General features: G+C 44.3%; 1 protein-coding gene across 5 annotated transcripts in view; it reads left to right on the top strand.

The window, feature by feature from the left end:
* LOC309516149 (uncharacterized protein) overlaps positions 1-14,782 on the top strand; it is a 119,232-nt gene that overhangs the window by 90,502 nt on the left and 13,948 nt on the right. For all 5 annotated transcript variants that reach the window (XM_082194642.1, XM_082194643.1, XM_082194641.1 and 2 more), the window contains 8 exons: positions 37-105; positions 2,282-2,386; positions 4,402-4,470; positions 5,915-6,019; positions 10,275-10,343; positions 10,651-10,752; positions 12,111-12,173; positions 14,161-14,265. In XM_082194642.1, coding sequence (XP_082050768.1) covers positions 37-105; positions 2,282-2,386; positions 4,402-4,470; positions 5,915-6,019; positions 10,275-10,343; positions 10,651-10,752; positions 12,111-12,173; positions 14,161-14,265 — 687 coding nt within the window. The remainder of the gene's footprint in view (positions 1-36; positions 106-2,281; positions 2,387-4,401; positions 4,471-5,914; positions 6,020-10,274; positions 10,344-10,650; positions 10,753-12,110; positions 12,174-14,160; positions 14,266-14,782) is intronic.

Raw genomic sequence — 14,782 nt, 5'->3', positions numbered from 1 at the left:
AGGTCTCCTTCTGATTCTGAGATCTTTTTCCATCAGCTGAAGGGAAAGTGAACCTGGAAGAATTTATGAAACAGGTGAGAAAGAGCCAACAACATCGGCAGAGCGGTGAGTCAATAAGATGTTTGAGAAAGCACTGTGAGAGGGGAAGGGCCACACCACAGAAAAATGCTTGCTTTTTGTGCTCTGTGTGTTTTGGAGTCAGAATTTTGAGATCCTGTAAAATATCAGTGTTTAGCTCATGAGTCTTGCATGTAGTTCTGGACAGGAACAACTGCGTAAGGCACACAATAAAACATCATTTTTTATTTATTTTTGTCTTCTGATTTTGCCTACACTCATGCAGACTTGAAGACACTGTAACATCTCTAGGTCCTATTGTCACCTTCCATCCCTCTGGTTGTGCTTCACATACAGCGCTGGATTTACATATAAGCTAAACAAGCTATAGCTTAGGACCCCACTCTCTTGGGGGCCCCAAAAAAATTTAAAGGGGGAGGGAACGATGTACATTTCCAAAATATAAGATAAAAAACCAATAAAATAAAACCTACATAGAGCAACAGTGTTTAGTGTTGTGTAGGCCCCTATGATGTAAGACATGGGCCCCGCCTGCTAGCCTGCTCCCTAAAATATCACTGGTTTGTTCATTTCTATATATAGGGTGCCTACATTCTGCATGTGCAAATGGCTTTAGATACCTATTAGGTCCATAAATTACCATATAGCATATATTCAACACCAAAACAGTGACAATTTGTTGTTGACAAAGGACAGCTGGACATATAAAGGTCCCCATTACATTCAGTAGCTTAGGGCCTCATCAAACCTAAATCCAGCCCTGTTCACATAGAATCTAGGCTGATATCGCAAACTTATCTTGGCTTATTTGTTATCCTTCCAAAATGTGACCCGCTCCCTTTTGCTATATTGGAAAAACTGCTCTGAATTTATCTTTGCTTTTGTTTTAACTATGGTTTAAGATCATGATTTGCTGACAATAAACAAGCCATAGTTAAGTTGCAGGGCAGCGTTCACGCACAAAGCTAAACCGTGGTTTAATAAACCATAGTTTAGAGTTATATGCAAACCCAGTGAATGATTGGGTTCTCATTTAGTAGGGAAGAGCCACAATAGAGAGAGAGATCTAAATGCCACTCCGGAAGAATGCTTCTGGACATGGATGCTTTAGTAGCACTCCAACTTTGCTGTTCTGATTTAAGCTACGTGTGGAAAGTACCATATTTTTCGCCCTATAGGATGCACTGGCCCATAGGACGCACCTCGTTTTTTGGGGGGGAAATGAATACAGAAAAGTTATTCCCCCCCCCCAGCCATGGGGCTGGGGCGGGGGAAGCCCAAGCTTCCCCCGACCCCAGCCCCCAGAACAGGCTGCCGCCCGCAAGACTTGCGTGCCCGGGGGAACTCCCCCCGGGCGCGCAAGGCTTGCGGGCTCCTGTGCGAAGCACGGGGCGTCCTCCGGAGGGTGCCCCGTGCTTCGGGCTGCAGGCTGCTGCCCGCAAGCCTTGCGAGCCCGCGGGAACTCCCGCCGGGCTCGCAAGGCTTGCGGACAGCTTCCTGAAGCCTGGAGAGCGAGAGGGGACGGTGCACACTGACGTCTCTTGCTCTGCAGGCTTCAGTGAAAGCCTGCACTCGCCCCATAGGACGCACACACATTTCCCCTTCATTTTTGGAGGGGGAAAAGTGCATCCTATAGGGCAAAAAATACGGTAATTCTGCTTCTAGACATCTGTTATCCAAATAAAATCCTGTGGCTGGAGGGATTTTCATTGGGATCAGTGTGCAGGAAGAGGGTTAAATAATCTTCCCTTCCCTCCACTTCTAATCATGATCTCTCCTTTTTGTATTTTGATAAATTTGGGTAAAAAGAAAGAAAAGAGGATATGAAGGCAATGCTGTTGGGAAAGAGAAAGGTTAAAGTGAAAGAGTTGATTCCCAGAGAGGGGGAGATGGAAGAAGGAAACGGCTAAAAAACAATCTATACAGGCCACAACAACCCAGAAAACTATTAAATAGCTGTGAGAAGGGTTAATGGAATGTGTTTCTCCCTTTCGTCCTGCGTTTGTTCTGCTTCAGAGTCTACAACACCTTTGGTAAAACTAGAGAACAAAGCAAAGACTGAAGAAATAAGACATTGTTTGTTTGATAATCTGTGGGACAACTCAGGATTATCTTGTGGTTTGTTAAACAAACCCTGATTTTAGTGTTATGTGAATTTGTCTATCCATCCCCTCACTGACTCCATTCCTCTTTTGCCCTCCAGAAGAAGAAATTTCTGTTCTGGATCTTGGATCCATTCTGGCCCGCAAAGGCTTCTTTTTGAGTGACAAAGAGCTCCAGGAAGTCTTGGCGAATGTGGATGTGAATGGTCAGTATTTATTATTCAAATGCTTATCCCTACTTTCCATACAGTGGTGCCTAAAGCAGCTAACAACAAATAAAGCAGCCCTATAACATACGAAAGTGAAGTCAAATGGGCCTTAGAAAGCACTGCTAATAACAAGGCTAGTGGAAGTGATGATATTCCATCTGAACTATTTAAAATTTTAAATGATGATGCTGTGAAGGTGCTACACTCAATATGCCAGAAAGTTTGGAAAACTCAGCAGTGGCCAGAGAATTGGAGAAGATCAGTCTACATCCCAATCCCAAAGAAGGGCAGTGCCAAAGAATGCTCCAACAACCGCACAATTGCACTCATTCTACAAGGCAAGCTTAAGCAGTATGTGGACTGAGAACTCCCAGAAGTGCAAGCTGGATTTCAAAGGGGCAGAGGAACCAGAGACCAAATTGCAAACATGCACTGGATTATGGAGAAAGCTAGAGAGTTCCAGAAAGACATCTACTTCTGCTTCATTGACTATGCAAAAGCCTTTGACTGTGTCGACCACAGCAAACTATGGCAAGTTCTTAAAGAAATGGGAGTGCCTGATCACCTCATCTGTCTCTTGAGAAATCTCTATGTGGGACAAGAAGCTACAGTTAGAACTGGATATGGAACAACTGATTGGTTCAAAATTGGGAAAGGAGTACGGCAAGGCTGTATATTGGCTCCCTGCTTATTTAACTTATATGCAGAATTCATCATGCGAAAGGCTGGGCTGGATGAATCCCTAGCCAGAATTAAGATTGCCGGAAGAAATATCAACAACCTCAGATATGCAGATGACACAACCTTGATAGGAGAAAGTGAGGAGGAATTAAAGAACCTTTTAAAGAGGGTGAAAGAGGAGAGCACAAAATATGGTCTGAAGCTCAACATCAAAAAAATGAAGATCATGGCCACTGGGCCCATCACCTCCTGGCAAATAGAAGGGGAAGAAATGGAAGCAGTGAGAGATTTTACTTTCTTGGGCTCCATGATCACTGCAGATGGTGACAGCAGTCACGAAATTAAAAGACGCCTGCTCCTTGGGAGAAAGGCGATGGCAAACCTAGACAGCATCTTAAAAAGCAGAGACATCACCTTGCCAACAAAGGTCAGTATAGTTAAAGCCATGGTTTTCCCAGTAGTTATGTATGGAAGTGAGAGCTGGACCATAAAGAAGGCTGATCGCCGAAAAATTGATGCTTTTGAATTATGGTGCTGGAGGAGACTCTTGAGAGTCCCATGGACTGCAAGAAGATCAAACGTATCCATTCTTAAGGAAATCAGCCCTGAGTGCTCACTGGAAGGACAGATCCTGAAGCTGAGGCTCCAATACTTTGGCCACCTCATGAGAAGAGAAGACTCCCTGGAAAAGACCCTGATGTTGGGAAAGATGGAGGGCACAAGGAGAAGGAGACGACAGAGGACGAGATGGTTGGACAGTGTTCTCAAAGCTACAAACATGAGTCTGACCAAACTGTGGGAGGCAGTGGAAGACAGGAGTGCCTGGCGTGCTCTAGTCCATGGGGTCACGAAGAGTTGGACACGACTAAACAACAACATAACATACGAAACAATATGCAGAATATCTGATGCCCAGACTGTGGGGTTTCATTCTGAGAGAACTGACCCTATAAAAATACTCGCAAGGCAATTTGCACCCAACCATTAAGTACTTTTTCCATTGTAGGATTTAATCTTCCTATGCTAGGAGGCAGATTTGCACATCTGGTCTTAAATCACAAACAAGAGTACACAAGTACACATGTCCTCTGATGTGTACACTAAAGGTTAGCGTCAGAACAGTGAATTTTTAGCCTAAAAGCTGGCTGGTAACCAATGAACCTCTTTCAAAAAGCAGTGTAATGTTCTCCAGTGGCCAGTCCTGGACAACAGCCATGCTGCCATGTTCTTGACCACCCAAAGTGTCTGTGATGTTTTCAGGGGCAGTTATTTAAATGATGGCAGTGGCTATGGGACCAGTCTATTGCTGTTTCTTTTTCTCTGCATTACAGAGGATGGAACTGTAAACCTCAGCGCCTGTCTCAAAGAAATCCAAGCGCTCCGAGGGTTGGCATCAACCAGTAAGTTGAGAGCCTTCAAACCAAGCACACTAACAAATCCATAGTTTGGGGTGGGGTGGAGGGGTGGTCTGGACATACCAATAGGTTACTGTTCTATATGTGGACTCTATATGTGGCACAGTTTTCATATCACCCTAGACATAGTTCTGCTCAGTGGAGTTGATTCCGACATTCAGATATGAGTCATTAGGTGCTGAATATTCAAGCAGTTCAAAGGCATGTGGAAACTGGTCACAGATGTGTTGCAGATGTGAGATTGTAGGCTGCAATGCATTTCTGTCTTGCGTAAAAATGAATACAGTCATTGTCAGGGACAGGTGAGTAATAACTCGCAAGGTGCCAGTGAAGTTAACTATTCAAAACAAAACAGCTCAGGTCTAATGAGCCCAGTAACTCTCTGCAGTAGATGTTGCCCCAATGAGACAGTTGCGAGGACTAAAGGTCCCTGTCTTCCCATAGTTCCCAAAGCTTTCTCTTTCCCATGGTCCTTCCCCAGCATGGGACACAGGTGGCACTGTGGTCTAAACCACTGAGCCTCTTGGGCTTGCCAATCAGAAGGTTGGCGGTTCAAATCCCTGCGATGGGGTAAGCTCCCATTGCTCTGTCCCAGCTCCTGCCAACCTAGCAGTTCAAAAGCACACCAGAGCAAGTAGATAAATAGGTATCGCTGCAGTGGGAAGGTAAACGGCGTTTCCATGCACTTTAGTTTCTGTCATGGTGTTCCATTGCGCCAGAAGCGGTTTAGTCATGCTGGCCGCATGATCTGGAAAGCTGCCTGGACAAATGCCGGCTGCCTCGGCCTGAAAGCGAGATGAACGCCAAAACCCCATGTTCACCTTTGACTCAACTTAACCGTCCAGGGGTCCTTTACCTTACCATTACCTTACCTACCTAGCAACTTGAGGCTCCTTTGTCTTGTCTCTCTTTGCTCCTTCATTCATTTCTCTCTTGGTGGGAGTCTTTAAGCAGAGGCTTCTGGACAGCTCTAGCCCTGGATTTCCTGTGTTGGGAAGGGGGTTGGACCATGAGTCTAGAATTCTAGAATTCTGTGACTAGCAGCCCCAGAATCCCTGGAGGTAAACGGACACTATGCACATCATTTCTGCCAGGGAGAAGTCCCACCTTGACCTTTGTGGGGCTTTCTCCCTGGTAGAAATGATGCACATAGTGTTAGTTTCCTACTGGGAATTTTGGACCTGGTAGTTCTGGTTCCCAGCAGGAAAAGCCACTCTGCCAGGACCTGCAGAGTTCCTCTGCTGCATCATTCCCATGCTGTCACTTCATGTGCACCCTCTGAGCAGTAATATGGGACACTCACAAAATCTCAACCCTTTTGAGGAGAGCATTTCCCTGCAAGGACAGTGTTGTGATCTTGAGCACGTTTTGCACAATTCTTTGGGCATTCGACAAAAGGTTGTTGCCAACACTGTCGCCTCTTTTGCAGAGAAAAGGGTTGCTATCGAAAACTTGGAGGAAGTCTTGGATGAAATGGGCATCCAGTTAACCAACAAGCAGCTGTATGAGGCGTTGAAATGTACTCCGATTGACGGTTGGTTTCTTTGATTCTTTGGCTTCTTTGATTCTTTATATCTGGCAGATGCTGAGTGCTAGACGAGCTTGATTTAATTCAGCAAGGCAACTCTTCTGATCAGTTTTGTTTATGAAAGGTTGGGGGAACAGTCAAATTACTTGTGCTGCAGCCACCGCTCAAAGGCACATGGCAAAATGAACCTGAGGGGACAACCAAAAATAGCTGTGGGTCAAAATCTGGATCAGGACAAGATAGAATTACTTCAGCAACAAACAGAAATCAAAGTCGTTAAAAAGGTAAAATATCTAGGACTCTGGCTCACCAGCAAGAATATTGATTTATACCAAAACAACTATACCCCGGTATGGAATGGAATTAAAAAAGATTTGGAGATCTGGACCAGGATGAAATTATCGTTCTGGGGAAGAATATCCATGGTCAAAATGATGGTGCTCCCTAAAATGTTATTTTTATTTCAAACGATACCCATATTAAAAGGCACAAAAAACTTTAAAGAATGGCAAAAGGCGATTTCTAGATATGTCTGGGAAGGAAAGAAGCCCAGAATTAAATTTAAGTTATTAACAGAAACAACAGAAAGAGGGGGCTTCGCCTTACCAGACATGAGATTGTATTATGAAGCAGTATGCCTCTGCTGGATAAAAGATTGGGTAAAATTAGAAAATAAAGAGTTATTAGATCTGGAAGGGTATAACAACAAATTTGGGTGGCACGCCTATCTATGGAGGGATAAAAAAAAAGTGCACAAGGGATTCTGTAGTCACATCTTTAAGGGACCCTTAATAGAGGTTTGGGACAGATACAAGAATATATTAGAACCGAAAACCCCACATTGGTTATCCCCATTGGAGTTGATAAGTGTAAAGAAAGTGAATATGAGGGGAAAATGGGGTACCTATGGAGAAATGGTCATGAAAGAAGAAGGGAAGTGGAAAGTAAAACCATTCGAACAGGTTAAAATATACACTTATGACTGGTTGCACTACTTTCAGATAAATGAAATATTTAAAAAAGAGGTGAAGGAGAGGGGTTATGAAGAAAAGGAATCGACATTTTAGAAAGAGATAATAAACAATGATCGTAAAAATCTGTCAAATATGTATAAAATACTGTTAGAATGGAATATGAAAGACGAGGAAGTAAAGTCCGTAATGACGCAGTGGACAAGGGACTTCGGCTATGATATTCAACTGGAAAATTGGGAGAAACTGTGGAGAGTGAATATAAAATTTACGGCATGTACGCTACTAAGAGAAAATGTAATGAAGATGCTATATAGGTGGTATATGACACCTGTAAAACTAGCTAAGATGTACAAAACAGATAACAAATGCTGGAAATGTAGACAAAAGGAAGGGACGTTCTATCATTTATGGTGGGAATGTAAGAAAGTTAAAAGCTTCTGGGATGAAATCTACAATGAAATGAAAAAGATGCTAAGTTATACTTTTGTAAAAAAGCCAGAAGCTTTTCTGTTAGGTATTGTGGGAAAGGACATCAAAAGAAAGGATTGTAAAATCTTCCAGTATGCGGTAACGGCAGCTAGAATTGTGGTAGCGCAAAAATGGAAGCAGAAAGAAATCCCAACGATAGCAGAGTGGAGATTAAAATTGACTGAATATGCCGAGTTGGATAAATTAACAGGGAAAATTAGACATATCAAGGATCAAAAGTTTATTGAAGACTGGGGGAAATTTACGGGTTATCTGGAGAACAAATGTTTTGTAAATACAACGCTAGTGGGATTTAAAGAGGCACTGTAAAGCACTAAGAAGTATTGCTTAATGGAAATAATGTACGAAGGGAGGTAAGAATGGCAATATGTAAGATTGGAATGCGTTAGAAAGAAACAAATACGAATGAATGTCAAGGACGTTGTAGGAAGTCCAAAATGTATAAGATGTACTAAAAATGGATATAATGTAAATATAATGGGAAATTAATAAAATTTTAAAACGCAAAAAAAAAAAATAGCTGTGGGTGCATCTTTCAAAATCTGCATTACATATAGTTTAATCCTCATGTACAAAAACGACAATGGTTAATAGGGGCTTCTGGGCAGGAGCATGGGAGACACACAGCATGAAGGATACCACTCTGAAACAGGAGTGGAGAAGAAGTCGTGTTCCTCTAGATCTACTTGGGCTGCAAGGCTCATCATCTCTGACCATTGGTCATGGTGGCTAGAGCTGATTGAGGGGGCACAGGTTCCCCACTCCCTGCTGCCCACCTCCAGGTAAAAACTATGAAAACATACAGAAGCACAAATTTTTATTCATATTGATCTTCACCTATGCCAAGTCAAAATATGGGGTAGAGGACTTCCTTGTGACTGCCTCTCCCTAGTCAGCAGGTAGCCTTTTGGGAAGAAAATAAATAAGAAATAGAAGAGTCAGTGCTCCAAACCCTGCCTCTCCAGGTGGACTGTTGCTACTGATGCCACTCCTACCACAGATCTTTTGTGCCCCTAAGCTGGCAACTTGTGGGGTTGCAAAGATCCTCAGAGGGTGGCAACTCAAGACCCTGCCAGTTGCTTGATCCCTACCCTGTCTGCTTTGGTTTCTTGGGGTTTTTTTGTTGGTTTTCTTAACTGATTATTCTTAGGGCATTTTTTTTTAATAAATATTTTATTAAGTTTTCACAATAAAAGACAGAAAAGATACAAAGTCACAAAAAGAAAAAGAAGAAACAATACAATACAAAAAATACAAACATTAAACACATCAAAAGAAAAAGAAAAAAAGAGATAAAAACACATATAATAGCAAACAAACAAACAAAAATTCCCTCTTTCTTAATTTCTCATCTTCAATTAGCTTATTTTCCGGACTTCCTCACGTCTCCCGTTCTTGTATCCCTTTTTAAAAGTTAATTCAGCAAATTCATATCCTATTAATTTATCTGTTGTTAATCCAATCTTACATTTTACTTTGTTGCTAAAACCCCTGCGGTTCATTTCAATGTCCTTAACATTCATAAATTTTACAATATTTCTGCAAATAAATTTTAAATTTCTTCCATTCTTCCTCCACCGTCTCCTCTCCCTGATCTCGGATTCTGCCAGTCTTAGGGCAATTTTTTTAAATTATGCATTGGCATGTTCGCTTGTTGTTTATTCAGATAGATCAGGGTTTCTGAAACTTGGGTCTCCAGCTGTTTTAGGACTAATAATAATAATAAATTTTATTTATACCCCGCCCTCCCAGCCAAAGCCGGGCTCAGAGCGGCTAACATCAAATGTATAATACATTAACATAAAATCAGACAATCAATTAAAATACATCCTCAAATCAGACCAGGATCAGAATAAAATCCAATCGGATGGCAACCCGCAGATTAGGGTTGGGGACCTTAAATGCTCACCAGGCCCAACTGTTTGTGCTGAACTTATATGGGCCTGTGAGAAAAATTGGGAGGCCACTTTCATGCAAGTTCTTATGAAAGGGGAGAGGGGGTCAAACTGAACCCCGACCAAAGGCCTGGCAGAACAGCTCCGTCTTGCAGGCCCTGCGGAAAGATGTCAAGTCCCGCAGGGCCCTAGTCTCTTGTGACAGAGTGTTCCACCAGATTGAAGCCACAGGCGAAAAAGCCCTGGCTCTAGTTGACTACAACTCCCATCATCCCTAGCTACAAGGACCAGTCCTAGCTAGTAGGACTGGTGGTTAGAGATGAAGTGGAATTGTAGTCCAAAAACAGCTGGAGACCCAAGTTTGGGAAACCCAGAGATAGATATTAAGACTTTGGGACTAATATATGTGCCACTGGGGGAGGAGAAGAGCTTTTGGCCCAATTCATGCCCCTCACGTTGGCATGTTGAGAGCCAGTGTGGTGTAGTGGTTAAGAGCGGTGGACTCGTAATCTGGTGAACCGGGTTCGCGTCTCCGCTCCTCCACATGCAGCTGCTGGGTGACCTTGGGCTAGTCACACTTCTCTGAGGTCTCTCAGCCCCACTCACCTCACAGAGTGTTTGTTGTGGGGGAGGAAAGGAAAGGAGAATGTTAGCTTTGAGACTCCTGAAGGGGAGTGAAAGGCGGGATATCAAATCCAAACTCCTCCTCCTCCTCCTCTTCCTCTTCTTCTTCTTCTTCTTCTTCTTCTTCTTCTTCTTCATGTTAAGAATGTGGGTTGAGCTTGAGAGCTGTCTCTGTGCCAAACCAATAGTGAAACTGCTATTCTGGCTCCCACTGCCGCTACCTTCCAAGCCGCTTAGCACTTTTGCGTCTCGTTCACAACTTCTTTTTGTTCCTTGCAGCGGATGGGACGGTGGACGTGGAAACATTTAAGAGAGGGGTGCATTCGGTCTTGTCAAGCCAGCAGACTGGTGAGCTGAACTGTAATATTGAACGATGGGTGGTTACAATGCAGTTGCGCTAAGAAATTATTATTAAAAACACTGATCTTTATTCTGTGCACGTGCACATTCTGTGCTCATGGTTCATGACAACAAATAATAAAAGAATAACTATAGGGCTCTTCTGACATTCTGGAGCCTCAAAGTGGGGACAGGGAAGAGCCTTTGGACCAAACTACGCTTCATGAATAACATGGAAAATATCTGGAATTAACTTTACACAACGGAAGTGATGGCTATGAATTGCTACTGAGTGTTCCCTCCCCTTCTGTTCAAGGCAAAATGGTGGATGTCAGCAAACTGGATTCTATCCTGGGTGCTATGGGGCTTCGCTTAACTCAGATGGAAGTTCAGGAGGCCATCAAAAGGACAATCAATAGTGAGTATGCATCACTGGGTTCACCATTGGATCATGTCCTTGAATAGTCCTCAGTGCCACCAATGCTTCACACCTGATGCTCAAGCTACATACAGTACTGTAGTGGGGTATGAGTTACTCGTGCGTAAACTGGTGCCTTTCTCAGTTAATTGCCTTGTTAAAACTTTCTGACTGCACAGCCCCTTCTCATGGTGGCTGCCTCAGTCACTGGCAGAATCCGTCAGTGGGCGTTTCTTGAACCTCTTCCAGCATAAATGTTGTTTGACACCCAGTCTCCTCCTCCTCTCACTTCGCGGGAGTCTTCTGCGCAGGGAAGGCGTGGGTAGCGGAGGACCTGGGCTCTCCTCACTGATGCCCAGCGAAGAGTCCTGGAGCCCTCTCTCCAATTCCCCCATCTGCCTCCCTTTATCCCCGGTGTTGCGCTGATTGGCTTCCCCCTCTACTGAGCTGTTTCTCTCCCTGCTGCTGGGTCATTCGCCAGCATCATCTGGGAGCCTCCCCTTCGCCTCTCGCTCCGATGTCAGTTCCCTGACAAGTACATATTCCATGTTCACGTTCTTTTTAACTTTTGTAACCCGGAGCAGCCAGGAGCAGGATGTGAATCGGTATGGCAGAAAGGAGGGAGGCTGGACTTATAGTCCTTCTCCCTGTACATTTTTTTCAACTAAAAATTCTACTCCCTAGGCTGCTTTTCACCCTCAGGGGGAAAATATATCTTCATCATCTCTTTATCCCATGCTTGGAAAAGCAACTCAGGCAGGGTGCTTTGAGGTTTTGCAGGGTGTGGACTACATAAAGCCAGGGACAGGGGTTGGAATAATCAGCCACTCACTGCCCATCCTTCCAATTAGGACGCTTCCAGGGTGCTTTTCATGTGTGACTGCCTTTTCTCCCTCATGGACGTTTATGGAAGGTCCCCATGTGGTCAGCATTACCATCAGATTGCAATTCTTCCATATTTTCTCACAACTGCTTTCATCTTCCAGGGATAGAAATACAGTGGTACCTCGGTTGTCGAACGTAATCAGTTCTGGAAGACCGTTTGACTTCCGAAACATTCGACAACCAAAGTACAGAGGGCGTTCTCCAAAGTCAATGGAGAAAATTGAAAAACATGCAGCGGAAGCCATTCGACTTCCGGAAAGCGTTCGAAAATGGAAGCAATTACTTCTGGGTTTTGGTGTTCAAAACCCAAAAAGTTCGGCTTCTGAGACACTCGAAAACCGAGGTACCAACAGCATATGAACCAATAAAAGAATTCATCCTGGGATAGGGTGGGGGGGTCTCTCTTTCAGCATGGGATACAAATTCAGCGTGGGTCTCTCTTTCCCATCCCAGCTAATCTTTTTGCCTTACAGAGGATGGTACTGTGAATATGAAAGACTTCATGTGGGCCATTCAAGACCTCCCCAGTATTCAGGGTGAGTTTTAACCTTCACGTGGAAAATGGAGGGCAGTGGCTATCTTCCAGATTAAGACTTGCAAGCTTTCTAACCCACCCAGGACCTTAGGGTGGGTCTGCCTTGACCCCAAGCGTTCTTCTCCCAGCTATGGTGCCATGGCTCCTCACCACCACCTCTCTTCCTTCTAGCCAGAATACGTTCAGGGCTGTCTTACCCATAGGCACTAGGGGTGTGGGGCGCCGGGCTCTCAGGGGCACCAGGCTGAGAGTCTAGGGCCCGAGAGTTGAGTCTGGGGAAGAGCCTGCCCGTCGGTCTGAGTGCCGCAGTGGGCTCTTCTGCTGCAGAAGCAAGTCCGGGGGTGACCAAGCCAACGAGAAGCTGAGGCGGCCAGCCGGCTCTTCCCTCCTGCTTGCCTGGGACAGGGCAACCGGGGGGGGGGGGCACATTGGGCGGATCTTTGCACCCCGGCACCGCATATGCTTAAGACAGCCCTGAGTATGTTGCATGTTCATGGATGTCACTCGCTCTGTGGACCAGGGAGGATTTGGGAATGGAAGGGTATTTTCCCTTACTGGAAACCACAGACATGATAAGAAGAATCAAATCTGGGCAGAGTGGGGCGATGCAAAGCCCCATTTTCAATCCTCATGAGGATTACAGGCATTTCAAGGAAGACAGAACAGAAAGCATCCACTGACACATTGTATTGCCTCTGTTTTTCCTCTCAGTGGGGTGGACAGATGCAAAAGAGGACTGGGCCCCCTCCTGCATCTTTAAAAGATGTGTGAGAATGGCATTTGGGCAGGTGCGATTTGTGTGGCAAGCTATACCTGTTGAATTTCCCACTTTTGTGTGACTATTAAAGGCCCAGGAGCCCTCTTGCATCTGGCCATCTTATCTCCTAACTATAGTCAGAGCTGCTGAAGCTGGGAAAAGGAATAATGTACAAAAAGAGGGGGCGGGATTGATAAAAAGGGAGGAAGAGGAAATATCCGTTCTTGGAGTAGGAAGCTGAAGATTGAAACTGATGTATGGCTATAGTCCAAGGCGCATGTAGTTGGGAGTAAAATAGGCCTTACTTCTGATGGGTTGTAAATATGCCATCGCCAGTGGTGTAGCATGGGTTGCCAGCTCTGGGGCCATGAGAAGGGGTGGGTGGGAGGGAAATGGACAGAGTGCACATGCACATTCAATTGCCAAACGGCGTTTGTGTCGCCCAGAAGATTGCAGCCGCAGAGATAAGAAAAGAAGAGTTGTTCCGTTGTCTAGAGAGGTCACTTCCTGGTTTGTATGGAGCCCCGTGATGAAAGCACACAGCTGTATTGAGGCAACACCAGATGTTGAAATTTTGCGCCCCCTTACAATTTTGCCCCCTGGGCAACTTCCCCTATGGCACACACACACACACTACACCACTGACTATCGCACATTTAAATTTACAGTTTGTAAACTGAGACAGAAAGCTAACTGATGCTAGACAGTTCCATGAATAACTTTTGATCTTGTCCATCCAGTGTACAACACCAGAAACACAATGGGTGCATCCAGGCAGCCACTATTTTGGGGGTGGGAATTAGTCGCATGCTGGCAAATTTAGGTTACACAGTTAAAGTTGATTAGGAGCTATTGAACAACAGACTTCCTTCCTCCCCTAAACTAAACTTTTCTGAAAAAAATAAGGAAAGTAACAGGAAAATGCAGCGGAAAGCTGTAATGTTGTCTAACCTTCTCCCAGACTTTGGACAAACAGATCACCTGGAAGTGTCCAAAACCTCTTTCTTTCTCTTTGGATTGTGTTTTCAAATTGTGAGCTGTGTGGCATAAGGTGGAACAGAAATCTAGATCACTCATCTGAGTTCTGCTGCATTAACTTGCTCTGCTTTAGTGTTCTTCATTTGTAAAACAGGGTATTAATAATTATTGTTGTGGGGCCAAATGAGGCACCAGATGGGATTAGTTTTCCACAGGTTAATATCGTGAAACATCTATTTCTTTTCCTTTAAAGATGAAAAAGTGGATATTAGCGACCTGGACACTGTCCTAGGCGGCATGGGAATCTTCTTAACGCAGGAAGAACTGGAGGAAGCGCAGAAGATTGCAATGATGAATGGTGAGTATGTCCCATGGTCTTCTCATCTTCATTAGACCATGGAACTAAGAGTTCTAAAATATGACTCCCCAAACCTTCACATCTGCACATCACACAGGTTGATGCAGCCGTTTAGTCTACAGACTGGATGACTGTCTTGTGGCATATCCATCGACAACTCTCTGATGGGATAACAAGGCCACAAGTCCTGCCCAAGTCCTTAGAGTCCAGCCATCACCCACCATACTCTAGCACAGACTTACTCAACCTTAGGTCCCCAAATGTTGTTAGACTACAACTCCCATCATCTCTGACCACTGGTCCTGCTAGCTAGGGATGATGGGAATTGTAATCCAACAACATCTGGGAGTCCAAGGCTGTTCCATAGGTTTGCCATTCATTCTGAAGTTTTAATAAAGTGATTCATATTTCGGGAGATCCGCCCACTATTATGTGGTCTGTTATTATTATATTTTCTACAGACTACTGTGAACAAATAGATTTCAGTCACTACTGCCTTCAGTTTCAAAAGGCTGTT

This window comes from Podarcis vaucheri (assembly GCF_965113315.1).
Source record: "Podarcis vaucheri genome assembly, chromosome: 13".
Classification (NCBI taxonomy): domain Eukaryota; kingdom Metazoa; phylum Chordata; class Lepidosauria; order Squamata; family Lacertidae; genus Podarcis; species Podarcis vaucheri.
This window is presented reverse-complemented; position numbering and strand designations above follow the sequence as displayed.